This window comes from Lepisosteus platostomus, chromosome 1 (assembly GCF_059453375.1).
Source record: "Lepisosteus platostomus isolate fLepPlt1 chromosome 1, fLepPlt1.hap1, whole genome shotgun sequence".
Classification (NCBI taxonomy): Eukaryota; Metazoa; Chordata; class Actinopteri; order Semionotiformes; family Lepisosteidae; genus Lepisosteus; species Lepisosteus platostomus.
In genome coordinates, this window is record NC_142611.1 from 82,669,902 (window position 1) to 82,683,089 (window position 13,188).

The 13,188-nt window shown below is 39.3% G+C and overlaps 1 protein-coding gene across 1 annotated transcript in view; it reads left to right on the plus strand.

The window, feature by feature from the left end:
- Positions 1–13,188, plus strand: part of dnaaf9 (dynein axonemal assembly factor 9) — a 55,001-nt gene that overhangs the window by 9,844 nt on the left and 31,969 nt on the right. Inside the window, exons 6-17 of the mRNA XM_088639322.1 lie at positions 344–450; positions 2,465–2,542; positions 5,298–5,399; positions 5,730–5,785; positions 7,270–7,405; positions 7,818–7,899; positions 8,352–8,388; positions 8,621–8,705; positions 9,948–10,024; positions 10,352–10,396; positions 11,005–11,050; positions 11,814–11,925. Coding sequence (XP_088495448.1) covers positions 344–450; positions 2,465–2,542; positions 5,298–5,399; positions 5,730–5,785; positions 7,270–7,405; positions 7,818–7,899; positions 8,352–8,388; positions 8,621–8,705; positions 9,948–10,024; positions 10,352–10,396; positions 11,005–11,050; positions 11,814–11,925 — 963 coding nt within the window. The remainder of the gene's footprint in view (positions 1–343; positions 451–2,464; positions 2,543–5,297; positions 5,400–5,729; positions 5,786–7,269; positions 7,406–7,817; positions 7,900–8,351; positions 8,389–8,620; positions 8,706–9,947; positions 10,025–10,351; positions 10,397–11,004; positions 11,051–11,813; positions 11,926–13,188) is intronic.

Here is a 13,188-nt window from a genome sequence, read left to right on the forward strand (position 1 = left end):
TTCTGCTGGACGGTCAGGGGTAGTGTGCAGTTTTTCTTTTTTTTTAACACGTTTATTTCTGTATACTGTAAGGCTCAAGTCTTTTTTTCTGTCTTTTTGAGTTATTAATACACTAAATGTAAAATAATGTCCAGCTGTTACACATTAGTTTAAATTTTGTTTAAAAAACAGCACGACAAGTTGTGTTCATATTCTCACTTCTCTAGTGCTGCTGTAAGATATGTTTTTTTTTACTTTAGCCCTCTAAACCCTTTATATCTTAATCGTAAATGCTCTCTGCTGTAGATCTTAGGTTTGGTTTCTCCTGCTGTTACTTCATGGATAATGTGCTGTCTTCTCCCAGGACACATTCAGAAGTTCGACATGTTTGTCGTAGAGAAGTGGCCGATCATCCAGGCCTTTGCCCTTGAAGGAATCGGAGGAGGTGGTTTCTTTACCATGAAACATAAGGTGCTGTACTACACTTTATACTTCTGGCACTTGTGTGCCCTTTACTCATTATCGCCTGTATGAAAAGTGATATTTTAAAATCCTGTCTTGTATAGTGAAGGTTTACAGTGGGTTTAGGAACTTGCCACCCCCTTTCAAAATGTGTACCTTCTGTTGTATAACACTCTGAAAATGAAAACAAATTAAATTAGGCTTGTTCATTTTTATTTACACACATTAACCCATTAGCCAACTGAAAATAAAATTATAAAACATTCTGAAAATTAATGAATATTACAACAGTAAAATACCTTATTTAGATAAGTGAACACCACCCTTACAATTGCATTTGTAAACTTGCTCAGGTATAACCAGTCACCTTACAGATCATACAACAAACTTATGCCGCCTGTGATCAGTTGTGGTGATTTTGATTAGTTCAGAGTGAAAGCAGCTGTTCCTAGAGGATTCCACTTTCGGAAGTGCATTTCAAAGCAAAGAATCCACTATGGGTGAAATGGTGCTTTCAAAAGAACTTCGAGATAAAGTTGTGGAAAGGCACTAGTCAGCAGATGGGTATTTACAGATGCTGAGGTCAGATGAGACCAAAAGCGAACTTTTTGGCAGGAATGCAAAACGGTACGTCTGGTGAAAACCCAATTCATCTTGCCATCCAAAGAGCACCATTCCTACAGTAAAGCACAGTGGTGGCAGCATCCTGTTGTAAGGGTGTTTCTCTTCAGCTGGGACTGGGGCACTTGTCAAGATAGAAGAGAAGATGGGTGGTGCAAAATACAGGCAAATTCTTGACGAAAACCTGCAAGCTTCAGCCAGGAAGTTGCAAATGGGAAGATGGTTCACCTGTCATGACGATGACCCAAAGCACACCACCAAAGCAACCGTACAGTGGCTGAAGGACAGGAAGGTGAATGTCCTTGAGTGGCCTTGTCAGAGCCCCGACCTCAATCCCATCGAGAATCTTTGGAATTACTTGAAGAGGGCAGTCCATCAACAGTCACCATGCAATTTAACTGAGGTCGAGCAATTCTGTAAGGAGGAATGGGCAAATATTTCTCCCTATAAATGTGCAAAGTTGGTAGAGATGTATCCAAACAGGATATCAAGATTGTAATTCAAGCAAAAAGTGCTTCCACCAAGTATTTTATCCAGCCCAGTTATTCTACTTTTTAATTTGTCTTTTTTTCAGAACTTTTGCTTTATTTTTTCACTTGGATGCTACAAGGTACAATTAGTAGATAAAATTGGAAAAGGTCTGATTTTGTCTTCTTTTTGGGCTTTAGGGCAACAAAAAGTGAACATTTTGAAAGGGGTGGTGACTTTCTATACACACTGTATATATGGGCTTACCTATGAAGGAGTTTATATTCTTTTTTTCATGTCCATCTTTCAGCCAGTGCTGTCACTTACTGGAACTTAAGGAAAAACAAGAGAAAACTTCAGTCTTATCAGTTCTGTTATTGTCTGCAAGATATTTGTGATTGGATTTTCCATGTGTTTTAAATACTATGTTTAATATTTATTTGAGATCAGTGCCTTTTATTTTAGTCTCAATAGCACTTTGTCTTATTTTCTCTCCTTTACATAACAGTATAGCTACAGGAGCAGAAAGCAACTTGTTCGCACCTGTGTTGGAAAATGAGGATCACTGTTTCAATAAGGGAGGGGCAGGGTGAAACCTTATTTAACTCCTTTCCTCTTTTGTAGTGCATGCCAGTGTCTGTTGCGTAGGTAGAATTTGAAAGTTGCATAGCGAGCCGAGCCCATTGCAGTGATCTGAAGAAGAAAGCTTATACAAGTAGACTGGAGACCTGTGAACTGCCCAAGCAGGGAGCTGGAGTGGTTAGGAATATTAATGTAGCCCACTGACAAGGTGATCAGAACACTGGTGCTTGTCACTCCTTCTTTCCAGGAAGGATGTTCTATAACTAGCGAGGTCACCAGTTGTTGCCTATTGGAGCTAACTATTTCTGACTGCTGGTTTGTGCTGAGGACCTTTCTGTGCTTTGTTTTCCAGCTGATTGATGTGAGCGAGACACTCTGGCAGATTTACAGTAAAGTGGACCCCGTTGCCCTGGAGATCCTGCTTACAGAGGTAAAGGCAGCTTGGCATGGGGCATTATGTTCTATTTTTGGCCGAGTGTAGCTAGGGCAGCGCAGGCGTCTGTTGTGCAGTGTGGCCTGCAAGAGCCAGGCTGGGCTGCAGCTGAAGATGGTGAAACACCAAACTGCGAAGAGCGAGCGGTGAGCAGAGACCACCTGCGATTCTCTGCTCTCCCACAACTTAGATCTGTGCCGTTTGCCGTTCTCTAATGCCGTGAAACAATTTCTTCATGAAATCAGTCATTTTAAGGTGTGTTGCAGTTTCATTTTGTATGCTTTAGATGCTTTATACTGCTTTTTATTTCTATATTTTTGTTATATTTTAGTATTACATTTAAATATTTTTTATACATTTTTATTTTTCTACAAATTCACTTATTACTGCAACAGGAAGCCAGCTTTTTAGTTGTTTTGTTTCAGCAGACATTGACATCTTTAAATTATATGCTGATGTGGCTTGGAGGGGTGGTGTGTATCCATTTGAAATGAAAATTTGAATGTGTTTCCTATTTGTAATGGGTTTTATCCAATTACCTTCACCTAATTTAATCTGGGCATGATGCACAGTTACACAAGATAGATAACTTCTATTCATGTTGCGCGGATGAAAAATAGATAATGCACAATGATAATGCTGTATACGATTAAGCTCTCAGATAGCTTTGATAGTTAATAGGCTTCAGTAATCAATTTAAAATCATCCTTTTAGACCAGGGGTGGCCAAGTTTTTGCATGCGGAGAGCTGCAAAAATACAATATGAAGCTTTTAAGAGCTGTAAACGTCTGCAGGTCTCATTCTATCATGTGTTCATTCAGGTGTTGCCTGAAGCCAAGGGTAGATCCAGTCTGTGGTTTCAGAGGGGGTGTGCATGTGATAAAAAGCGTGCCTTGCCTCTTGGAGCCAGTAACAGTGAAATGGGGGGTTTCTTGGGTTTGTGTGAGTCGCTGATAGTGACTGCTTGTAGGCTGTCCTGCACCAAACCATTACTTTTCCTTGGTATTTTTCCAGCTATGATTTAACTAGTTTTTAGTTTCTCACATTTTAATTTATTTTTATGGGAAGAAGTATATGAGAAAAGTTAAGCTCCTGAAAAAGTAAAACAATAATACAGTGAAAAAGTACACCCCCTGAAAAAGGTTTCTTTTTTTACATTTTGGACAAAAGGATATTTGATTGTCATTTGAACAATACTGATAGATAAAGGTGATCTAATTTTGAAAAATAGCATTGAAAAATCAAATTTTGCACTCATTTGTACTTTTTAAATCAACAGAAATGCAAGTTAGTACACCACTAACTTTATCATTGCATCAAATACCTAAAATTAGAATCAGGTGCACCAAAATAGGTGCAAATGATTAGAACATCATTAGAGAGTAACTTGGAGGGCACTGCCTTATATAAACATCAGAAACCTGGCAATCTATCCAGGCCAGGCCGTCCCACCAAATTCAACCCGAGAGCTGACTAAAAGATACTGCAGGAAGTCTCCAAGAAACCCAGGAGAAACCACAGGCAAGTCTTGGCTCAGTCAATGTCAAAGTGCATGAGTCAACCATCCAAAAGAGACTGCACAACTTTGCCCTACATGTGAGGTCAGGAAGGAAGAAGCTACTGCTCTCCAAAAAGAATATAGATGCACAACTGAAGTTTGCCAGACAACACCTAGGTGAAGATCAGGACTATTGGAGCAATGTGCTATTGACGGATGGGACAAAGCTAGAGCTGTTTGGCCACAGTGCCACATGTCATGTTTGGTGAAAACCAAAAACTCCCTTTGACCAAAAGAACCTCATACCACCTGTAAAGCATGGTGGTGGAAGCATTATGGTTTGGGGCTGCTTTTCTGCCTCAGGGCCTGGCCAGCTTGCCATCATAGAGTCAACCATGAATTCCACATTGTACCAGAGAGTACCTGAGGAGGATGTGAGGCCATCTGTCAAAATGCTGAAGCTGAACCGAAATCTGGAGGGTTCAACATCTTGCAACAAGACAATGACCCAAAATACTCAGGCAAATCCACACAAGAGTGGCTCAAAAAAAAGAAAGGAAGGGTTATGTAATGGCCAAGTCAAAGCCCAGATCTTAACCCCATAGAAATGCTGTGGGAGGACTTGAAGCAGGCAGTACATGCAAGAAAGCCCTTAAACATCACACAGTTGAAGGAGTTCTGTAAGGAGAAGTGGGCAAAAATTTCTCCAAGTCGATGTAGGAGACTGATAGACAATTACAAAAAACGCCAACAATAGGTGATTTCTGCCAAAGGGGGCAACACCAACTATTGAAGCTAGGGGGTGTACTTATTTTTTCTACAGCAGACAATTGCATTTCTGACTTTTTGTTGAATAAATGATTGCAAAGAATAATTTTCATTATTTGTTAAATAAGATCACCTTTTTTATTGTTGAAATTAAGATCAAATATCCAAACATGCAAAAATGTTGAATAACACACACCTTTTCATGGGGTGTACTTACTTTTTTACAACACTGTATATAAAACTGGTACTTTTCAGTTTAGACAACATGCAAGCAAAGAACAGATTTTTCAGGTAAAAGCTTGCGTTTGGGTATTGTGAATAAAATTGAATCTCATCTTTTTTTAACAGAATCTGAAGCTGCAATGTCTTAGAGATCTTGATAATGTCATCTTTCATGCTTTAATTCAGTCAGAAGCCAAGAAATCATATTGCTAAAAGAGTATGATGGCCAGTGTGAATCACATGGTTTTCTCATCATTGTTCCAGGGTCTGGTGACCTTTGAAAAACAGTGGTTCAGCTTCTACTCCAGCTTTGACATTGAAAGCCATTCATCCATCCTGGAGCTGTCTGAAGCACAGGCTGGGGAGGTAACCCGAGCAGAAGTATTGTTCCCACATTCTTATTCTTGCTTCCATGGGCTGGAAGAAGACAGCTTTTCATGTATACCAGCTGGCAACTTTGCTGAAAGTAACAGTCTTTGTGTTCAAGTAATGTTTGTAGATTGGATGCCTTGTTCATGCTGTTGTTTCACTTAGCTGTTGTTAATGAACCTAAGAAGACTAGTTATCAGACCAATCCATTGGTGGAATAGCAATTGTTGTCGAATATTGAGTACTTTTTAAAAAATACTCCATTTTAAGATATTAGTTTATTTCTGTACATATAATCTCTGTAATTAGCTGTTTTCATTCTTCTAGCCCTTCCGCAGTTATTTCTCACATGGCCTGATTTCTAGCCGCATCACTGATAAAAGGTAAGCACTGTTCTGAAAGCCATGCTTGACATCATACTTACCTGTCTGTATATGGTTTTATTTGTTTTATTTACTTGTGGTTCTTATTGGAGTTATAAACCCCATCTCACTGTTTGGACAAATAAGAAAAGGGTTTGGGATTCTTCATTTCAGTACTAGTAAAAACTGAATCTAGTAGTGCTGGCTTTACTATATAGAGCATCAAAGGAAACAAGGAATTCAAAATTATCAAGAAAATGGCAAAATATTTTTACAGGTAGTGCCCTTTATTTTATTGCACAGGTATGAGAGAACGACTCATGACTTTTATTATCTACTGGTAGTCATAGGCTCATTATATGTGACCACCACTGGGAGCAGTACATCTGTGACACATTCTTTCCACCAGGAGCAGATGTGTTCTGGGGTCCTCTTCTATTCTTCTCGGAGAGCCTGGGCAAGCATGTGGCTGTTCGTTGTTTTCTGATCCCTAAATGAAACAAATTGTATTGTCAAAGCTTATTCCATATATTTTTAGTGGGCTTATCTCTGGAGAATAGGCCATCAGCTTGTAAAAAAGTAATTATTATACAAGCAGCATTAGAACATGTGCTGTCCTGCTGGAATGCTACCATTTCCAGATCAGCTAACAAGGAATGGCAGCAAGTGAGGTCTCGGGACTTTATCAGTGTAGCATCTTGTAGTGATTGATGGCTGCCTGACTGGAAGTGGAGTTCTGTAGGGACTAGACACTCCTGCCCAGATCATCACACTTGGCCCAGCCCATTGTTCGAGTGGTATCTCTTTGGCAGGATGTACAGGATGTATTTGGAATGTCCTGCCAGGTGAACAACAGTGTGTTGACGTAGCCCAGCCTCCAGCAAACTAAAAGCAGGAAGGCTGCAAGTGTTTTTTTTTTTAATTTTAATTAGGTTTCACATTTAACAGGTTTAATGTTAAAGGCTTCTGCTAGTATGCATATGTAGGCTGCAAAGGAACAAGTCAAGGTTTATTCCAGCTGAAAAGAGAAGAAAAGAAACTGTGAACCCTTCAGGTGTGAGCGAGAGGAAACCCGGAAGTTGATTTAGTATGGAAGAACAAAAGCCGGGAGTGTAGAGGAGGTGGGAGCAGAAGAGAAGCAGAGTGGGCGTTCAGGTGGTGTTAAGTCGAGAGAGGTGATGAGAGGTGTAAAGTCAAAAGCTGCAAATGAATAGAGGATTTAGAAGGAAACGATCTCCCAGTCTCCTTCCTGTTTCCCCAGTGTAAATACCTGGGCATTTTCTACAAGAGATGCAGTAAATAAGGTTGCTAGAGGTACAAGATGTCATGTGAGTGGTCCAGAATTGTCCAGAGGGACCTTGAATGTGCATATTGGATATTGGGTATATATTTACGGGCGATGCAGCGAGTACTGTTGCAGGGGAAAGATTCACACAGCTATTTCCTGTACAGCTTTATTCACCCCACACAATAAAAAGTCTCTCCCTGTTCTGTATTTTTGTCAGTAAAAGCAGGCAGCCCTTTTTGCTGTTTGGGAGCCACTCTACCAGAGATGACCTGAACAACTACTGTTTCACCTTTCCTTCAGCGGTTCACCAGGTCAGAAACACTGGGCCTCAAGGAACTGCTGCCAAACACATGGTGAGTGGAGTCTTGTCTGTCATCATTGGTGTTTGAGTGAAGGGTTTCTCACTGCATCTTAAAGGCACTGGCTTTCCGAACACATCGCTTTGTTGAATTCAGTGCAAGGCTGGTTTTAGACTGTGACATTTGAAAAATGCAGTGACAAGTGATTCTTAAAGATATGATTATTCCAAGAGCTTGTGTCTTGCCTGCAGCTATGCAAGCATAGAACAGGTTGGTAGGGTCAGAAACCACCAGCCTGTCCTGCTGTTTGATTGGTAGTAGCTCTCTGACCAGTTAAAATGGGAGAAAGGCAGTGTAATTTGAAAGCACATGTGTTCAAATGTGTGTGAAGTTGTTGCATGAGTAGGGAAGCAGTAAAAACTGTTCTCGGTGATTATAGTGATGTGCTGTTCCTCTGGAATTGCAGGTAGTTCAATGTGTGGCACCCAAAGGACCCCTGGCGTGTGCAAGGACCTGCTTCTTCGGAACCACTCATGTACCGTACCTGGGTATGTTAGCTGATTTCTCAGCACCTGTATTTTGACCTTTAGTTCTGTAACTTCAGAATGCAGTGTTAAAAAGAACTCTAGCGATGGTATTAATAATCCAGAAAGATGGTTTATTTCCCTGATCAGTCACTTGCTTTATGGCTGCGTTCAACATTGTTTAGCAAGACTTCGACATTGTAACCAGTCATAACCTTCTCCTGGAGTATAGCAGTGATCTGCTGTTTACACATTGCACAGTTATTTTAACATGTTACTAGTTAACTCCTGTCAAAAACAGGCAATTAATTGGACAGAAGCATAGCTGGAAAAAGACAAAGTTGTTGGGTGAACTGACCTGCACAGTCCTGAACTTGTCGACACTTTCTGGCTGGAATCTCTTGCCCCATAAATCTGTGTTACCAGTTGTGGTCATGGTTGGACTTGACTGAGGTGGCTCTCTTTTCTTTTCACAGGGAATGACAATGAGCAAAACAAGAAAACTGAGCTTATGTAAGGATGTCTGCCATCATGGAAGACATGTTTGTTATCACCAACATAGTCATCGGAATCATTCATGTTTGCATCCATTTTATAAATTTTAAAGCATATTCGTTGTGAATGATGTAAATATGATACACTCGTATATAAATGATGTATTTTTCCTGTTTTCTTAAACACGTGCCTGTCAGAGACTGCTGTGAACAGTGACATTGTGAGTATAAGAGTGTTCTCTGGATTGCAGGGTTGTGTCTCAGATTTACGAAGCTGCAGTGCAGGCGGTGCTGGCTGGCATCAAGTGCTTTTCTTGCACCTTCAGTCTGGCAAAGGTGAGTGTGACAGCTGACACAGACTGCAGCCTGGTGCAGACAAGCGATTCAAGCCTGAGTGCAGCACCTGAACTCACCGCATACTGTCCACAGTGTTTTTGTTTGTTATGCTAATAAAGATAGCTGTTAGGTTAAAATCTTTTTTCAAATAATTTCTGAAAAATCATCATTTTCATGAAAATTATTTGGGGTGCTTGTCTTAAAATATTTTTGCATTTATAAGCATTTCTTCACATCCCCTAAAATAAAATATCCATGAATGTGGGGAACCAAAATACATTTCATTTCTCTAAGTAGAACCTCTTACTCTCACGTTTTGCATGTTTATTATTTAGTGAGAAGCTTTGTAGCGACTGATTGGTTATGGTTTTGAAGCCTCACTATTCCATGATGTCGTCCATCAAGTCCTTTCTTGGTTAAAGGGCGATTCTGCTTTTGTAGAAAACTTTAGTAAGCCCCCACCTTTTACATCTTCATTGTTGAAAAACTTTGTTCTTCCTGCCATGGAAAAAGAGCCATGTGAATGTTGATGTCCTCCTTGACTAAAATATTTACTTTAAATATTAATATTTAAGTGTCCAATTTTAAATATTTACCTTGCTCCATTGCTGGTGCCACCTTTCTGCTCATTGTTAAAGCCATCGGATGATTGACTTGTTATAGTAACCAAAAGCAGATTAATGCAGTTGCTGGGGTTTTTTTTTCCATAGGGCTGATTTCTGCATTATTAATGTATCCATTTCCAAACTTTATAGCTCCTCAACCTCCGTTCACTGGCAGTGGTCATGCTGTGCACTTTTGCTCATTTGACATCAGGTGCTTACGAATAACTTGTTAGGCAATAAAATAATTGACCATACGCATCAGAGCAATCATAGTTGGGTAAGCTGTCTATGGATTCTAGGATATTGTGGAAGCACAATGCTATGGGAATCTCTCAAACAAGCAGAAAGTAAAAATGCACTCACCCCTGTTTTTACAGTAATGTTACTGAAAACATTGGGCTGCAGCAAGGTCCCAGGCTCAAAGAAATTTACACACTCACATTTAGTCAAAGCCTAATTTGTCATTAATTCTGTTTTTTATTCAGTTGTTGTTTTACAAAAGGGAAATTGTGTAGTCTATAACTAGCCTTGTTTTTCCTTAATGATGCTATTGAATTATACAGTATATCACATTCTAATGGAAAAATGTGACTTTAATTTTTGTGGATTTACAAACAAGTGTCTTTGTGCTCAACAGGCAAAGGATCTTGCAGAGCAGACATTCCAGTTGTCCTTGGACTTGCATTCCCTATCCCAGTATAAAAAAGCTCTCAGGTATCTGTATATTTGTGTCAGCCTTCAGATTCTTTTTTACATTTAAAATTACACAGTTTAAACGAGGCAGGTATTTGATTTGAAAAGCTCTGTATGAACACAAAGTTTAGATCTTAAGCAGCATTTACTTCTTTCAAGAAACAACAGGCTATATGGGCTAAATGGCTTCTACTTGTTTTTAAACTTTATATTCTTCTGTTCAACAGCATTTTACCAACAGAAATTATTTAGAAAAGTAATGTCAATTCTGTTATTTATATTGTAGTTGGTGCCTTAGGTTTCTAATTAAGAGCAGGGTGAGAAATTAACAACTCTTTCTTATTTCAGATCTAAAATTTTGTTTGACATTCAAGCTGTGAATAATGTTGGAAGGTTGGTGTTTACATTATTTTATTGAATTTGATGGTTTTAAGGTCTCTCAAATATCTCATGCATTTAACCATATTGAACCAATATAATTCAAGATAATGGTGTTTGCAACTATGTGGTTAAACAATTTCTGAAGAAATATTTGTGATTGATCAACCACTTCATGTCCATTCTTTTAATATTTAGTAGCAGTGGGCAGAATCGATGGAACGAGCACCATACTGGGCTGAGGGCTTACTTACTTGGACCTCTGTTGAGCACCATGAACCTCAGGAAACCATGGCTCATGTGTTAGCAGCACATTATTTAAAGAACAATCGGAAACCATTAATCTGCCAACATGAATAAATCAGCTAAGCCCTTTGCTCCAGCTGTCATGCACTGTTATTTGAATTGTTATGGTACAGGATGCATGTTCATGTCATCATAAAGTTTTAGTAATGAAATGTAATTTTTACTTTTGGGGTGCAGAAAAAAAAGATTAATAATTTCTTAAGGAGGCAAGTGTTTTTTTGTGAGAAAATAAGTAATCTTAGTGTCTTTACTAAAGATGATTATGAAATGAATGTCTGTTTAGAAGGAGTTGTTTTCTTATCCTATTTTTATTCCAGGTGCATTCCTTTAGAAAATGAAGACAGTCATTTCTTAGTGAAAACTGTGAGTAGAGAGGTGTTCCTTTACAGAGTTTTTAGTTAAGGAATAGAACAAATTAGAATAGGCTGTTGAAAGGCTTTTCAGGCTACAAATGCATTAAATCTCTATTGATTATCAACTGAGACACCTGCACATTTTCTGAATCATTTCTTCTAAAGTCTTTGTTTAGACTTTGTACATAGGGTTCACTACACCCATGTATGTGTCCATATTCAAAATGTAATTGATCTTGCAATAACGGTAATGGCATAGAATATATGTTTGCTAGATGTTAGCTGTGAAAGTTTGTATTTTGTTGCTTTGTTTGTTAAGCATTAATATTCTAATTAAGAGTATATTTACTCTTAAAATACAAACAGCTCCAGACAAAATAGTGATTATAATTTGTGTAGTGCTTAGCAAGTTTCTGTGACTGCAGTTCTTGCATATAGGGTAATAGGTGTGTCAAGCTGTTCCTCATTGTTTTCTCTGGCAGTTAAATTTATTCTGTGATTTAATTTGTGATGAGTCTGAACACTTGTAATCCAGAATTTAAAAGTGATGGCATCTCTTAAACTTAAATGAATCATATCCTTCAAACTAATTTTATCAGACTTGGAGAAATGTCTAGTTGTTCAGATACTGTGCAGGGCCCAGTTTGCTCTTTTTGTAATAAATCATGACTGTTGCTCAGCAAAAATTGTCAAACTGCAAACGGTTTACTTAAGTTGTTTTGTGCTGTAGCATGAAGCACACTTTTATTTAGTGTTTTATTCTTGCTTCTCAGGCATCTATGACAGTGTACGACATTCCAGATCTGCTGGGTGGGAGAGGGACCCTGGGCTCTGTGGTTTTCTCTGAATCGTTTTTGGAGTCCAATATATGCATTCATGAGCAAGGTAAGTCCTGCTTCCCCCATTCCCATAGATATCTATTACATATATATTTTTTATCAGTGGGTTAGTGGAGTCGTTATATTTGTATCGGCTGGGTAGAAGAACGCTTCTTCGCTTGCTACACTGGCTTTGTCCCTGACCTTTATAAGCAAAACATCGATGACTGCGTCGGTGCTGCTACATGCTCTAATGACCAGCTAGAGCACGCCCTGCATCAATTTACTAACTCTCACCCATCCCTCAAATATACAATTAACATCTTCCACCACTCTACCCTTTCCAGATATATATTTATATTAACCATCAACAACTCTCTACCTCGGTCTATTACAAACCCACCGATTCACACAGCTATCTCCTGTACAGCTCTTTTCACCCCGAACTCTGTCCCTTTTTCACAGTTCCTCAGACTACATCGACTCTGCAGTGATGACATGGATTTCCAGAACCAAGCACTCAAAATGCATTATTTTTTCTTCAACAGAGGAAACCCCACCCATGTTATCAATAGGGCCCACACCTGGGCCAAAAACAGCCCTCAGATCATCGACTCGATCAGGAACTCCTGGTCTCACAACCACATTCCTTTGGTGCTTCCCTACCACTCTAACACATGGTTTCTACCCCCAGGACCATTATTAACAACTGGACTTCTAGAAACCTAATTTACTGTATATCCTGCAAAAAATTCCCAGCTATCTACATTGGGGAAACCGAAAGGAGACTAGGAGATCGCTTCAGAGAACATGTTTGGGCTGTGAAAATTAAAGATTTCTCCAAGCCCATAGTTTCTCATTTCACCTCAGACGACCATGATCACACTGATCCCTCTGTCTCTGTTCTCAAAGAATGGTTTCTCAACTCCCACAGCAGAAAGACAACAGAAACGAAACTCATCCTGAAACTGGTTCACACCCTCCCCCTTCTCTCAATGACCGATTTATTTTCATGTAATCTTCTCTATTCTCATGCTTGTTTTGACTTCACACCTTTCTTCACCCCTCTCTACTTTGCACTTCCTGAATGGCCTCTCTGCTTCCTCCCCTCTCCCAGCTTTTTGGTCTGTGCTATTTAATCTTTGCTGTCTCCCCTGTCTTTCTCAGACCTGAAGAAGGCTTCAGAGCCAAAATGTGTTTTCTCTCTCTTCTCTTTTCAGCATGGAATAAACCTATCACTTGTTCCTTTGATATCTATTACAGCTGATAGTTTTAGTTTTTAGTACTGACTATGCTGCTACTTGCACAAGCACCTCAAAGGTGTGATGAC